We start from the raw sequence: 14,044 nt of genomic DNA, 5'->3' as shown, positions 1-14,044 counted from the left end.
ATAAAACAAGATAATGAATATAAATACTTAGCACACAGAATATAGTCAATGAAAATGTTAGCTAATTCCACCACAGACAAATGGAACTCAGTTCATTCTGTTATGAAACTTTACATGTGTCTCCCCAATGTCACTAGTCCATGATTACCTGAAGGACAAAAATATTGCTTCTCTTCCAATGTCTCTATTTGTTAGAGAAAAGAATGCTATATTCCTAGTTTCTAATTTTAAAAGTGGATGAATGCAAAAGTACCAGCTAATTGACTATACGTATGTGGGGAAAAAAAAGATAATAAGGGTCAAAACAGTTAACAGTTTTATCTCAGCTGATGGAATTCTGAGGGATTTTTATTTTTTTAGATTTGCTTATTTGTGCTTTTTATAGCTAATATGTACTTCTTTAAAACAAATTTTTTTTAAGTAGATGAAACATTCCTAAGTGTAGCTAGAGACATGTTTGAAAAAGTCCTAAAATGGACCTAGATCTCCTAGCGCACTGTGGACAAAAACTTTTGGAAATCATTCTAACCAAAATGCCCCATTTGAGGCTTTAAAATTTATTTTTAATATCAAAAATTACAATAGATTATTTTTACAAAAAGAACCAATGCATCTATTTGACAGATCTGGAACAGTTATTGTGTGCTGCTGAGGTTTCCACTAAAGACACAAGAAAAGCGTGTCCTGCTTTCTGCCAGGTCTGGTTGTGGCAGCTAAGACTGAATGGGGGAATACAGGAATTACAAAAACATGGAGGAAGGGAGATAATTTATACAAATCAGAAATAACCTTGTAACCAGCGAGGAGCCTGTTTTATTCCAAAAAGGACTAAAAAATCTGAGTTCACATGCCAAGTATTAGAGAATCATTTCCCATACACTCTTTCCTTCTGGTTGGTTCCACTTTAAAACCTTAGTTTAAAACCATTTAAATTAAGAGCAAGCCAGTAGGAGATTTTAAAAAAACACAAAAACACCAAAAAACAAGATCTTCATCTCATATCAGCCTTGAGTTCTATCACTGAGAATCTGTATCCCCTTAGCATTCTGGATCCCCAGGGAGCACCTGAGCCCAGGGATCAGGAATAATCACAGTCAATTCACATCAATGAAAACTTTCTACATTTCAGGTTCTGTGCTGTACAGGATATAAAAAGACAAGAAAAATCCAATCACTTATATGATCTAGCTGCACAAACACGTCCTTTACCAATGTTCAAGACTGAATTAACAAATGGCTCCATGGTGAGGGTTCCCCCCTTTCTCCCTGCTGCTCTACAGATATTCCTACTAAACTGTGTACTTGACTAAAGAAGATCATCTTCCCAGATACAGGTGAACTATTTTCAGACACACAGCTATGAACTCCTCATGGGAATGCCAAAAGTACTGAAAAGACACAGTTCCTGCCCTCAAAAAATTTACAATATAAAAAGATTCAAAGAAGTATACATATAAACTACAGCACAAGGCATAATATGGGAAATTAAATAAAGCAATCATAATTAAAAGATGCAGATGAGAGAGGGCACACTCAAAGGGTAGGAAGGAAAGCAAAAGGAATCAGGAAACTTCTCTTTTAAAATAAGCACTGAGAGTGAGTGAAACAACATTTTTGGAGGAACAGACAAGTAAACGAGAGCATGCGCTGAAATAAGTAGCCTGCTCAGAAAGGAGAGCATGATGGAAAATAAGGGTTAAAAAGATTAATTGGTGATATCTTAAATAAGAGGGCCTAGAAGGCCGGGACGAAGACTTCAATGCTTCATTTAGTAGGCAAGGGAGCCATGAAATGCAAAGGAGAGATACAATGAATATATTTTAGAAGGGTCAATTTGGCAGCAGTTTGTATTAGATAGATCTATACCTCCCACCTTCATGTATCTCATTATAGAGAAGTGGGGAAATAAAGAAAACAAAATGAAACAAAGCATGTATGTTAGAAAAGCCCCATAGTTGATTCTATTATACCCTTATTGGGGTAGGAGTGGTATGTGAAAATACAAGGCTATGAAGTATGGGGAAAAAAGTCTGCCAAATAGTAATGTGGGTTCAGCTGAGCTTGGAGAGCATGAATCTGCAGAAGATTTAGTAAATCCAGTCTTGGTATTTTCTCCATCAGCACTTCCCGATCCAAAATCAATAGTACAATGGTGAAACTGTTAGCAGAAGTAGAAAACAAAGCAGGACACAAAGTAGGCCCTCATACCTGACTGGGAATGAAAGGATATCTTGGAGAAAGGCGATGGCAGTGAATACCCCCCCAAAGGTGGAGAGACTAGAGAAATATTATGAGCAGGACTTACTGAAAAATTAAATATAAGAAATGAGGGGAAGAGAAATCAATAATGACTCCCAATTTTTTGGCTTGAGCATCAATTGGGTTGATGCTAGAGTCATTTATTTATTAAGATGGGAAAATAAGAGAAGGAACAGATGGAAGGAAGAGCAAAGTTAGAGAGGGAATCAAGCATTCTAATTTCACATATTTTAGATGTCTGTGATACATCTTAATGGAGCTGTCAAATAAGCTACCATGAATATGAGTTTGGTGAGCAAAGTAGAAAGTTCTGAGCAGTAGCTATAAATTTGAGCCTTGACATCACATGGATTGTATTTAAAGTTAGAGGAATGCATGAACTTGCCTTGGGAGAAAATGCAGATCAAAAAAAATAAGAGCCTAGCCTTTGGGAACTACAATACTTACAAGTCAGGAGGAAAATGAACCACTAAGGAAACTGAGAAGGAACAGCCAGTAATGTAGAAAAAATGGTGTTTCAAGAAAGGAGAACTAAATACTTGTAAGAGGTTGATTAAGATGATAGTGAAACACCATGTAGCCAATAAAATTACATACAAAGTCTATATTGGCACAGAAAACTGGTTATGGCCATAGAGCAAAGAGAATGGACTCTGGAGTCCTCTGCCTAAGTTCAAATCTCAGTTCAACCACTTAGCAGCTGTGTGAACTCTCGCAAGTCATTTATCTTATCTACCTGAATTTCCCCATCTGTAAAATGGGAATAACAGCAGTTATACCATCTAGAAAGACTGTTGTAAAGACTGGTTACTATATACCACTTGCTTAGCAGCCTGCCTGGCATGTTGTAACTGTTATACAAGTGTGTGTTACTATTTACTGCTGCATAATAAAACACAGGTTGTAAAACCATGTACATAATATGGTCCCTTAATATACATATATTACACATATCTTTAGAAACAGAAAAGTTGGAAAACTATACATCAAAGTAATAAAAGTAGTTATCTCTCAGTAGTGGGACTGCAGGTGATTTTAAAAAGTATAATGTTGGCTTATTTTATTATTCTACTATGAACATATTTGATATATAAATAAAATAATTTTTAATTTCAAGAGAGAAAAATTAGCATTGATGCAATTTTTATAACTCAATACAGAAAGGTTTCAACTTTCCTAGAATGAAAATAATTAGAATAAAATATAAATATCCACTGAAAATAATTTGACACTAGTTTTGCAACAGTCCCCAAATATTTCTAATTATCAAAGCACTAGAAGATTACCAACAGGCTGGTTACCTTTATGTTTGAAAATGGGAATCGAGAGAAGACATGATAGAGATTTTCATATTTTACCTAATTCTAAGTAATTTAGACCTTTGAGAATGAGAATACATTCATATATTAATCTGTGGAGCTTTAAATAAAACCACCAAGAAAAAATTTAATGTCATATTTTCTTAAGGAGAATGAGTAGGCAATATCGCAAAACCAATTAAAGGTTTCCAAACTCCAAAATAATAAGATATAGCTTCAAAATAAAAATATTTCCACTGTTACCATGAAAACTTGTTTTTATACATCTCACCCGAATAAAGAATCACATATAAGTAATTCCTAACATATATGCATTACATTTAAGAAGATTAATTTATAACTCTACTTTTAGAACCTAGACCACAATTTCTTTCTGAAACTATAACAGTTTCAAAACAAAAGCTCCATGGATGTAAAGGTGCCTTGTCTGAGTAGTTTACCTGTTTAATGTGTTGACGATACTTATATGCTTATAATGATACTTGACATTTAATAAACATTTGCTAATCAACTAACCAAAGGAATATCTGAAGAACAAAGTATATTCTACTAATAGAGAGGAAGACTGTATTTTTACCTTAAGAAGGCATTTGCAAGGTTAGAATTTATAACTTTCTTTTTCAAAGAAAAGAAAATTAGTGTCCAAGTTAATAAACATAAACAAAAAAAGTAAGCATGCATACCATGGTCAAAAGGTTATCTCACTGGAAAGTTCATCCCAACATACATACATACATACATACATACATACATACTGTAGTGGGGTGAATCATGTGTCCCCCTCACCCACAATTCACGTTTTGAAGCCCTAACCTCTAGTACCTCAGAATGCGACTGTATTTGGAGACAGGGCCTTTAAAGACATGATTACATTAAGAAGAGGGAGTTAGGGATGGTGCTAATCCAACCTGACTGGAGTCCTTATGAGAAGAGGTGATGAAGGACATACAGAGTGACACACCAGGGATGTGCATGCACAGAGGAAAGACCATGTGAGGACACAGTGAGAAGGTGGCCATCTGCAAGCCATGGAGAGAGACCTTGGAAGAAACTAAACATGCTAACACCTTGATCTTGAACTTCTAGCCTTCAGAACTGTAAGGATATAAATTTCTGTTGTTTAAGCACAGTCTGTGGTATTTTGCTATGGCAGCCCTAGCAGATTAACATACATAAATATATATGAAAGTAAGGACAAGACTTCTGATTATTTATTCAAAATTAAAACTCATTTAATGCCATAAATCCACAGAAACTGACAATAGTGACAACAGCTAATATTTACTTGATACCTACAATGTGCCACGTCCATGGTAAGTACCACATATGTATAACATAATTTAGTCCTCAAAAAACCTCTTATAAAAGTTCTATTATTAGTGCCACTCCAAGATAAAGAAATGAAACCTTTGATGACAGGAAATCTGCATACCATAGAACAGAAACAAAAGTAGATGGCTTTGACTGTTTTTCCACAGTACCAGAGTACTTTATGCAAAAATATCTATTAAAAGTTGAACATTACTACCTTAACTATAAAAACATGTTTTGTTAAGCCAATATGTGAAATTAGTAAATGAATCTTTAAAAGGACCTTAACTGCTTTTCCAGCAGGCTCCAATTTTAGCCTACAATTTATTACCTATTCACTATGTGTCAGATACTATTCTAGATATTTTCCATATATTAGCTCATTTCATACTCATAGCAACCTATGAATAATGAACTATTATTATCTTCACTTTACAAATGAGGACACTAAGTCACAAAGAAGTTAGGTAGTTGAGAGGTCTAGCTCCAGAGTACATGCTCTTTTTTTTTAAAGCCAGTTTTACATTTATTTATAAATTCATTTCAAAATCCTTGATTCACCTTTTTTTTTTTTTGGCCACACCTCGCAGCATGTGGGATGTTAGTTCCCTGACCGGGGATGGAACCTGCACCCCTGCAGTGGAGGCACAGAGTCTTACTGGACCACCATGGAAGTCACCAGAGTACATGCTCTTAATCAATATACTATACTGACTCATATTATGTTCCATCGAAATGAGATGTGATAAAATATTCCAAAAGAGTAGAATCCAAAAACAAGAGGGAGATTAGATAAAACCATCCATTGTTGTGGACCTTTCATGATATAAAAACATAAATGTACATCTCCTCTGTAGATAGGGGAAATAAAGACAAAAGACAACAAGCTGAACAAATTTTGCCCTCCAGGGATTATAGAACTTTTCAATCCACAAGAAATGCCTTTTCTGATGAGGAAATCTACACCCAAATAAATTAAATGACTTGTCACTCTCCTGACTCTGACATTTTCACATGTGTTCCTTCTGTATTTTAACTCCCACTCCATCCCCACTTCTTCATGTGGCCAACTCCTTTAACTTAACTCAAATGTCACTTTCTCACAGCAAGACCTTTCCTAACTGCCCAGTCTGAATAAGGCACATTCCTCCATTATTCTCTCTCATAGCACCCAGATCTTTTCCTTCATGGCATTTATTGTAATCTGAAAAAACTTTACTTGTTTAAAGTAAAATTGTTCATCTCCTCCACAAAACTACCACTTTCAGCAAGATAGAGGCTATGTTACTGTATCTTTAGAGGCTAGCACAGCTCCTAGAACATAACAGATCCTGATTAACTATTTCATTGACGGATATAGATAAATGCTCTGTTTTATGTCTGACAATTAATTGCTAACATTTACTAAACACTTATTATTGAATATATTCCAAGAACTGTTCCAAATGCTTTATATATATTGTCACATTTAATTCTTCCAGTAATCTCATGAGGTATAAACACTATTGTTATCTTCATTAACAGATAAGAAACTAAGCACAGAGAGATTAAGTAACTTGTCTGAAGTCACAGCTAGACAGTAAAAGAGTCTAAATTCAACCGCAGGTAGTCTGGACTCTAGCTCTTATACTGCGGTACAGTTGCTGTGACATACCAAAGATACTTTTACAGTAAGAATTTTCTTCGTGGAAATTGACTGGTAGGTCCTCTGTGACAACGTATTTTTACTTGACCAGAAAAAGCATTTCACAAGGGAAGACACACTTGCACCTACTACTGTAACACTTTCTTCAGATGAGTAGAAAAAATAATCATAAAGATGTGCCAAATATGGAACATTCCCTACGTATCTGCCTAACTAACTTATCTTCCACATACGTATCAACTTCAAAAGGCTATGGGAGAAGCACTTGGGCTTTTCCCTTTTCAATCTCATTCTTCTTTTTCAGAGTCCCTGCCTAAGGTAACAACCAAGAACTAAGCCAAAACAAACATGTACAAGCTCTCAGGTCAGGGCATCGAATTAGTGGAACATTAAAATATTTTTCATTTTTAAAAACATATGACTTTGTTTCTGCATATCCTGTGGCCAAAATGAAATACGGGATGGAAATTAACAACAAAAATAAAAGCCTCTGTTTCTATGTTTTCCTTTCCTTTAACATATTGAACTTTAATGATCAAATTAATCTAACACAGAACAATGACTACCCTGACACAAAAACATGACAAGTTAAGGTCTGTCATATTTCCCCCCAAAAATGCAACTTCAAATTCTAGTGTTTATTCCCTAACCACAATGAAATAAGTATGAAGAAACAATGTGCCTGTTTCAAATACATGTATTGTATTTGAAACATGCACACAATAGTATGACTCCTATATCAAATACTAAATAATAATAATGGTTAACACTCAGAGAACACTACAACCAGGCTTATTTATTTTGTTAATTCATTTAGTTTCCTATAACGACCCCCATAACATAGTTGTTATTATCTGTATTCTACAGGTTGGAACTCAGAGAGATTGAGAAATCTGCCTGAACTCACCATGATCTTTTGAGTCTGACCATGGCAGAGCTAGGATTCAACTACTTTATAATTTCCCTATCTTATAGAAACTGTCATATCAACAGTCATGTAATCTAATCGCCCACCCTACCCACTAGAGCATTCTACCAGCTGAAGCTTCAGCACTTTCACTGACTAAGAACAAAAATAAAAACAAAACCTCATTACTTTCAAAGGCAGCCCATTCTTCAAATCTACTCCCAATCAACATCTCAATTCCTTCAACCATACCTCAGATGGCATTATTTCAAGTCCCTGAGCATTATTCGTCCCTTTTAAAACAGGGCAACAGGGCATCTAGAGTGGATTAAATATGCCAGGTATGGCCCAGTCATCTCAAATTAGAGAAAACCTTATCTCTATTATCTTAGAAATTTATTACAGCAGTCCAAACCTTACTATTTTGGGTAGCCACGTCACCAATGACTTTTGCCTGGTTTACATTTAGGAAAATTGTTCTTTAATTCATAATCACTGTTAAGCAATCTATTCCTTGAGTTCTTCGCATCCAAGTACTGGTCATTATTCCGGTTAAATTTCACTTCTTCTATCTGGCTAATGACCTCCCCATTTGATGATTTCTGGGTTTTGGCTCATCTTCATACTTCAGTTGTAACTCATTTGCAAAGTTATTCAACATGCCACCATTGCCTCCATACAAGTCATTAATAAAATGTTTAATAGGAGAGGAAAGAATCCTAAAACCTGACCTTGGAGATCTCTGTCCAAGGAACCATTCATGCCTTCATCGGGCTCCTTAGAATACAGCTACTAACGTAGTTATAAAGCTCCCTATCCATATGCTTATTCGTTGACACTTCTCCATATCATCCTCAAGTATGTCAAACTTTTTCAAATATCTTATGGATATATATTACACCTATTGCACTATCCTGATCTGCAAGTTCAATAAGCCTATCAAGGAAAGAGGGAATGAAAGAGAAAAAGACAAAAGGTTAGTCTGTCATGACTTGTTCCTAGAGAAGCCCATGCTGGCACACAGTCAGTTTTTCTTGGTGCTCCATCATGAATAAAGCACTATTAAGTTAAAAACAGAATTTGACTCCATAGTTTAACTATAAGAAGAAAGAAAAAAAGAAGAGTTTCATATTCGGGTGATGAAAATAGGAATATTACATTATAGTTCTTCATATAATAATATAAAGAAAATATCTGAAATATTTGAAAACATTTAGAAGTATTTCCAGTGCTACCACTTTGGTCTACAAAGGTAAATTTTATATTTACTTTCAGTTATTAAAATGCCTTTGTTGGGTTTCTCGTATATCTAAATAAATCTCAGTTAATTAAGCAGAGATGTTATTAATCTGAACATACTAAATAAAAACACAGTAGTTCCGGAAGAATATTAACTGCTAGGCAGATCATGAGTGAAGCCAAGTTGGCCTTATTCTAAATCCCAGTGTTTCAGAGCTGGAAAAGACCTGGTATTTATAGCACAATTATCTCTTTTTATAGATGAAGATACTAAGGCTCTCAGAGATGGAATGACTTGACCAAGCTCATAAAACTAATTTTCTGGCATGGTTGGACACAGAAATTAGATTTACTCAAGGGCCACTGATAATGTTTCACAAAACCATGTCATTAAAAGAAATAATAAAAAGAACAAAACATATTCTTTCTTACCAGCTGGACTTCACCAAAAGCACCTCTTCCAATAACTTTTACAACATCATAGTCTTCTGCCTTCATCTGTAGACCTCTGATCTTTTTCACAATTTTCTCATCTACAGTAAAAAGATCACCATAATATCAATCACCATATTGATAAGCAACCTTTTAAAATAATCACCATATTTGTAAACAAATTTTTATTTCAAGAAACTGGGCTTAGTTTCCAGCTAAGTCCGTCAATTTTTAAATGTTGCTATTTAAAACTCTAAGACACATACACTTTACATCAAAGGACAAAACTCTCTGGCTTAACACATATAAACACATTAATGACTACCAAAAAGTAGCAGTTAAACTATTCTGTTTCTGACTCTGTTGCTTGGCAAGTTATATGACAGCTGAAACTATGACGATCCAGGCAATCCTGGAGTACACTCTGAATCACTGCAGAAAGCTGCTATGAAAGTACACAAGGCTAATCTCAATCATCAATATTGGTAGATTACTTCTTTGAAAAACAGTAATCACATATTGTAGATTTGATAACTATAGATAAGATTTTTTAATTAGGAAAACAGCCTAGTCTCTGATTAATTCCAAATTAAAGAGCATACTGTGTTCACATAAAGTGTATATAATTATTTTGAGAATTTCTTATTCTCAGAATTCAACTTCATTTACAACTTCATTGCAACATCAATACTGGCATATATTAATAGTTACTACGTTTATGGCAATAACTGTTATCACATTATCTTTCATTAACTAGACTGAAATGTCTACATTTATACAAACATAAAGCTCATTAAGTCTTCTGGATAATGTAAAGCTAAGTCTTAGAGTTGTTAACATTAATTAAAAACTTCTCTTGGAACTGCCATAAATGACCTGTCCTGAAATTCCAAGCAATCTTAATTTAATCAAAATCTTGAACTTTACCTACTTTACATACTTTGATTTGGCAATTCTGCTTTGAAATAAAGAATATTAGTATTTAAATAAATCAAATAGCAAACAAAAAAAATTAATAAGTTAAAAGTTTGTGGACTGTAATAATACTAATTAAACATAAATCTCTATCAGAAGTAGAGTCAGGGCTTCCCTGGTGGTGCAGTGGTTGAGAGTCCGCCTGCCGCTGCAGGGGACACGGGTTCGTGCCCCGGTCCGGGAAGATCCCACATGCCGCGGAGTGGCTGGGCCCGTGAGCTACGGCCGCTGGGCCTGCGCGTCCGAAGCCTGTGCTCCGCAGCAGGAGAGGCCACAACAGTGAGAGGCCCGCGTACCGCAAAAAAAAAAAAAAAAAGTAGAGTCATATGATCAAATATGAAATTTACACATACTTACATCTATTTAAGAAATTATCTATATTTTTGTTTTTCCTCAAAGCAGGGAAATCCAAATCAAGGACCAAGGAATTTAAGCCATCCTGTTTAACAAAAAAATAAAAAGAGAAAAAAGAAAGTTGTTACAATTTTCAAGCATTCAAGATAAAAAGCCTTTAAATTTTATTGTTTTGTTCTCACTGAGTAAATGTTAATCCACTTTGATATGAAACTGCCCCCAGTGGCACCATATCCAATAGCTTTAAATAGTTTCCTAACTTCTGCCAGAGAATATTAGGGTTGACCCTATCATGTTTTCCATTGTACTTTTAGCCAAGAGAAAAACGTCATTTTAGAATATGCATCCACTATTATTTTTGCTAGTCAGACGTCTTTTCTCTCTTCCAATGTCCAGTAAAATTTTACCAAGCTTTTGACTTTAAGAAATACACCCAGACTAGTTCCCATTCATTCAACAAGCATTAATTTTGTGCCTAGTGTATACAAAGAATAGAAAATCTAAAAATAAGTGAGACACTAACTATCCTTACCCTCAGGAAATTCAGGCTCAAAACTAAATTTCCCCTAAAAACATGAAAACAGGATGATGCACTGTTCAGGTTTCTATTTTCTTCTGTAAGTTTTCTGTATTTTCCAGACTTTCTACAACAAGCATGCATTAAATTTATAATCAAAATATGAAAAAGTACATACATATATCTTGGTGGGAGTGAAAAAAACTAGTAAGAAACAAACCAAGTCACAAATTACTTAATGGATATGCTTGTGAAGAAAACAGTATTTTTAAAACACTAGTGCATATATTGTTTCATCCCCAAGTAAATGAGGAGGGCAGAAAGGACATATTCTCATTTAAAAAATAAACTAAAGTTCAGAGAGATTAAGTGACTTTGGCATGCCCAAGTCTTGCTATTAGAAAATGATGTAGCAAAATACTACCTAAATCTTAGAGGTTCAATATACTTAACTCATCTCCCTCATCTCAACCACCAGTGGAAGCTTGGAAGGGGAAAGAAGGAAGCTGGAGGATTACAGAAAACAAAACAGTAATAAAGAGAACTTTTGAGGATCTGGGTAGGGAGAAAATATGGGGAAAATTACATGCAAAACTTAGAAAGGTAACTTGAGTTTTTAATTTACTAATTCTAGAAGAACTGAAAGTTATCACAGAGAAATAGAGTTACACAAAGATTAAATAAACAGGAAAAAATCTGGAAAGTTTATAAATATTTTCCCATAATATACCCCACTAGTGTAGAGTCAGAGAGCTTTTTCAGCAGTTGGAACACTTGAACAGTTGCTCAACTCAACAATAATACTATTTTGGTTTTTTAAAACTATTTCTTAAAGATCACATACTATTTCATTTGTGCATTAAGTATTTTGGTAATATTTATTTTTGAATAATACTAATACCTTAATTTGCTAATAGTTTACATCAGAAGATAATGTAGGGGTAATACATATTTATATATTTACATTTATACTTGAGGTTCTATGTTTATAAATTTTTACATTTGAAACTTATTCTATTTAGTACCAATTTTTAAGAAACAAATTCTCAATTTTTAAAAGATACTAGTATTTTCAGTACACAAAATTGATACTGAGTTACAGTTGCTGGATTACCTGAAGACTTGAATGAAAGCCCATGTCTATGACCATCCTCGTTAAGCAGTTTCATATAAACCTTAGGAGGTTAAGATTTTTTTTTCAGTGTCTTGTGATTTCAACTGTGATTCTTTTCATAGAAAGTGATAATAAAGCTAAGAAACGGTTAAAAGAATAAAACTTATATTAAAGAAAAGCCTACAACTAAAACTTCAAAGCAATGAAGAAAATTAACACTATTTGTCCCTTTCCCTACTTTCAAATGCACAGAGATGACACGAGAACATTTAAAAGTCATAGCCCCACTGAAAGGAAAAAAACACCACCACCACAAAATATTCAAGAACGAGAAAGAAAAATGCTAAGCAATGTAGGAGCTAAAGTCACAAAGATCTACTGGACTTCAGGGCAGAAAGCAATAAGACCAATAACTGAGAATTAAAAGAACCTAAATGTGGTAATGGGCGAAAACCAGACTGATTACTGGGGTTTAAAACAGTAGCTGGAGTGAAAATCCCAGCTCCTAAAAAAGACACTAAAAAAAATCTTATTGCCCAAGTTTCATATGAAACTGCATAAAGAGGTAGAGCAGACACAGCTTTCAAGTAAATCTTAAGCTAAGCCCCCAGAACTTGCCCAGTTACCAGATCTCCCGCATCTCTAGTATCACTGGCTTAAAATATGTGAATCAGCTGTAATACTGGAACTGACTTGGGTTGTCTGTACGTAAAAAGTTAGCATCAGAGGACAGTAGAGAGAAAAGTGATTTATCCTACTCTCTTTCTGAATAAACAGGTACAAGCCAACATCCAATTTTTCCCATTACAATCGTCATGGTGGAAAAAAGTATGTACAGAATGGCCTATTTTCCTAACTTTTCCTGAACACAGAGCCTTTTATACTTTAGTTGCCAAGAAGGAATGAAGTATTGGACTTGGTTTTACTCTCACTATAAACTGCTTCTAAATATCTAACTGTTTTTCAATCTCCAAATAAAATGCACCCACCAAGGAAAAAAAAGAAAAAGAAAAAAAAGGAAGGAGGTTGGAAAGACTTCACCAACCTGGAATGTCTAAAGTGATAAGCAAAATGATGGAGACATCCTTCCAGAAATTTCAATTGTTAAATGCAGCAAATTATCTTTTAGCTGAAAGTTTCATAATGTTATGAGTTGTGAGTATATGGGTGGTATTTAAAGCCATAAAACTAGATAAGATCACTAAAGGAGTGAGTGTAGACAAATAAAAAAGGACCAAGGACTGAGTCCTGGGATACACCACTTATTAAGAGATTGTGGAGTACAGGAGCCTGAGAAGCAAGCAGTAAAGGAGGGAGAAAATCGAGACTGCTGTGGTACCTTGGAAGCCAGGTGAAGCATGTAGCAAAGAGGGAGAGAGTGATCCACAAAATCAATATGACTGGTAAGTCAAGTAAATCAAGACTGAGACATTAGACACTTTGAGATCATCAGTGGCTTCTATAAAAGCTATTTAGATCATAAATTTGTTGTTTCCAAACCACCGTGCACCACTTTCTTAGCACTTGTTTTTCTATAATTGCTGCATGTTTAAAAAACAAAACAAAAACCTCCTTTAAGATGTTACTGGGAATTCCCTGGCGGTCCAGTGGTTAGGACTCCGCACTTTCACTGATGAGGGTGCAGGTTCAATCCCTGGTCGGGGAACTGAGATCCCGCAAGCCGCACTGCGCAGCCAAATTAAAAAAAAAAAAGATGTTACTGTGAGTTCACATTCATAGACCCTAAATAATACCAAGCATTCAACCTGACCATAAGTTATGTGATACCTTACGGTCTATCTACCAAAAACTATAACTAAATTACACAGGTCAATACAGTATTTATTATTAATAATAGGAACTTTTCTTGACTACTTTGTACCATGTGCTGAGCACAGCTCAACCAATCAACATTTTAATCCTCACAACAATGTATAAACTAGGTACTATTATTATACTCACATTTAGTAAG

General features: G+C 34.7%; 1 protein-coding gene across 1 annotated transcript in view; it reads right to left on the bottom strand.

The window, feature by feature from the left end:
- Window positions 1-14,044, bottom strand: part of ROCK2 (Rho associated coiled-coil containing protein kinase 2) — a 137,357-nt gene that overhangs the window by 73,051 nt on the left and 50,262 nt on the right. The window contains exons 2-3 of the mRNA XM_060168747.1: window positions 10,445-10,526; window positions 9,113-9,213 (exon numbers count right to left, since the gene is read on the bottom strand). Coding sequence (XP_060024730.1) covers window positions 9,113-9,213; window positions 10,445-10,526 — 183 coding nt within the window. The remainder of the gene's footprint in view (window positions 1-9,112; window positions 9,214-10,444; window positions 10,527-14,044) is intronic.

This window comes from Lagenorhynchus albirostris, chromosome 13 (genome assembly GCF_949774975.1).
Source record: "Lagenorhynchus albirostris chromosome 13, mLagAlb1.1, whole genome shotgun sequence".
Classification (NCBI taxonomy): Eukaryota; Metazoa; Chordata; class Mammalia; order Artiodactyla; family Delphinidae; genus Lagenorhynchus; species Lagenorhynchus albirostris.
Note: the sequence above shows the minus strand (reverse complement) of the source record. Positions and strands in the feature narration are given on the sequence as shown.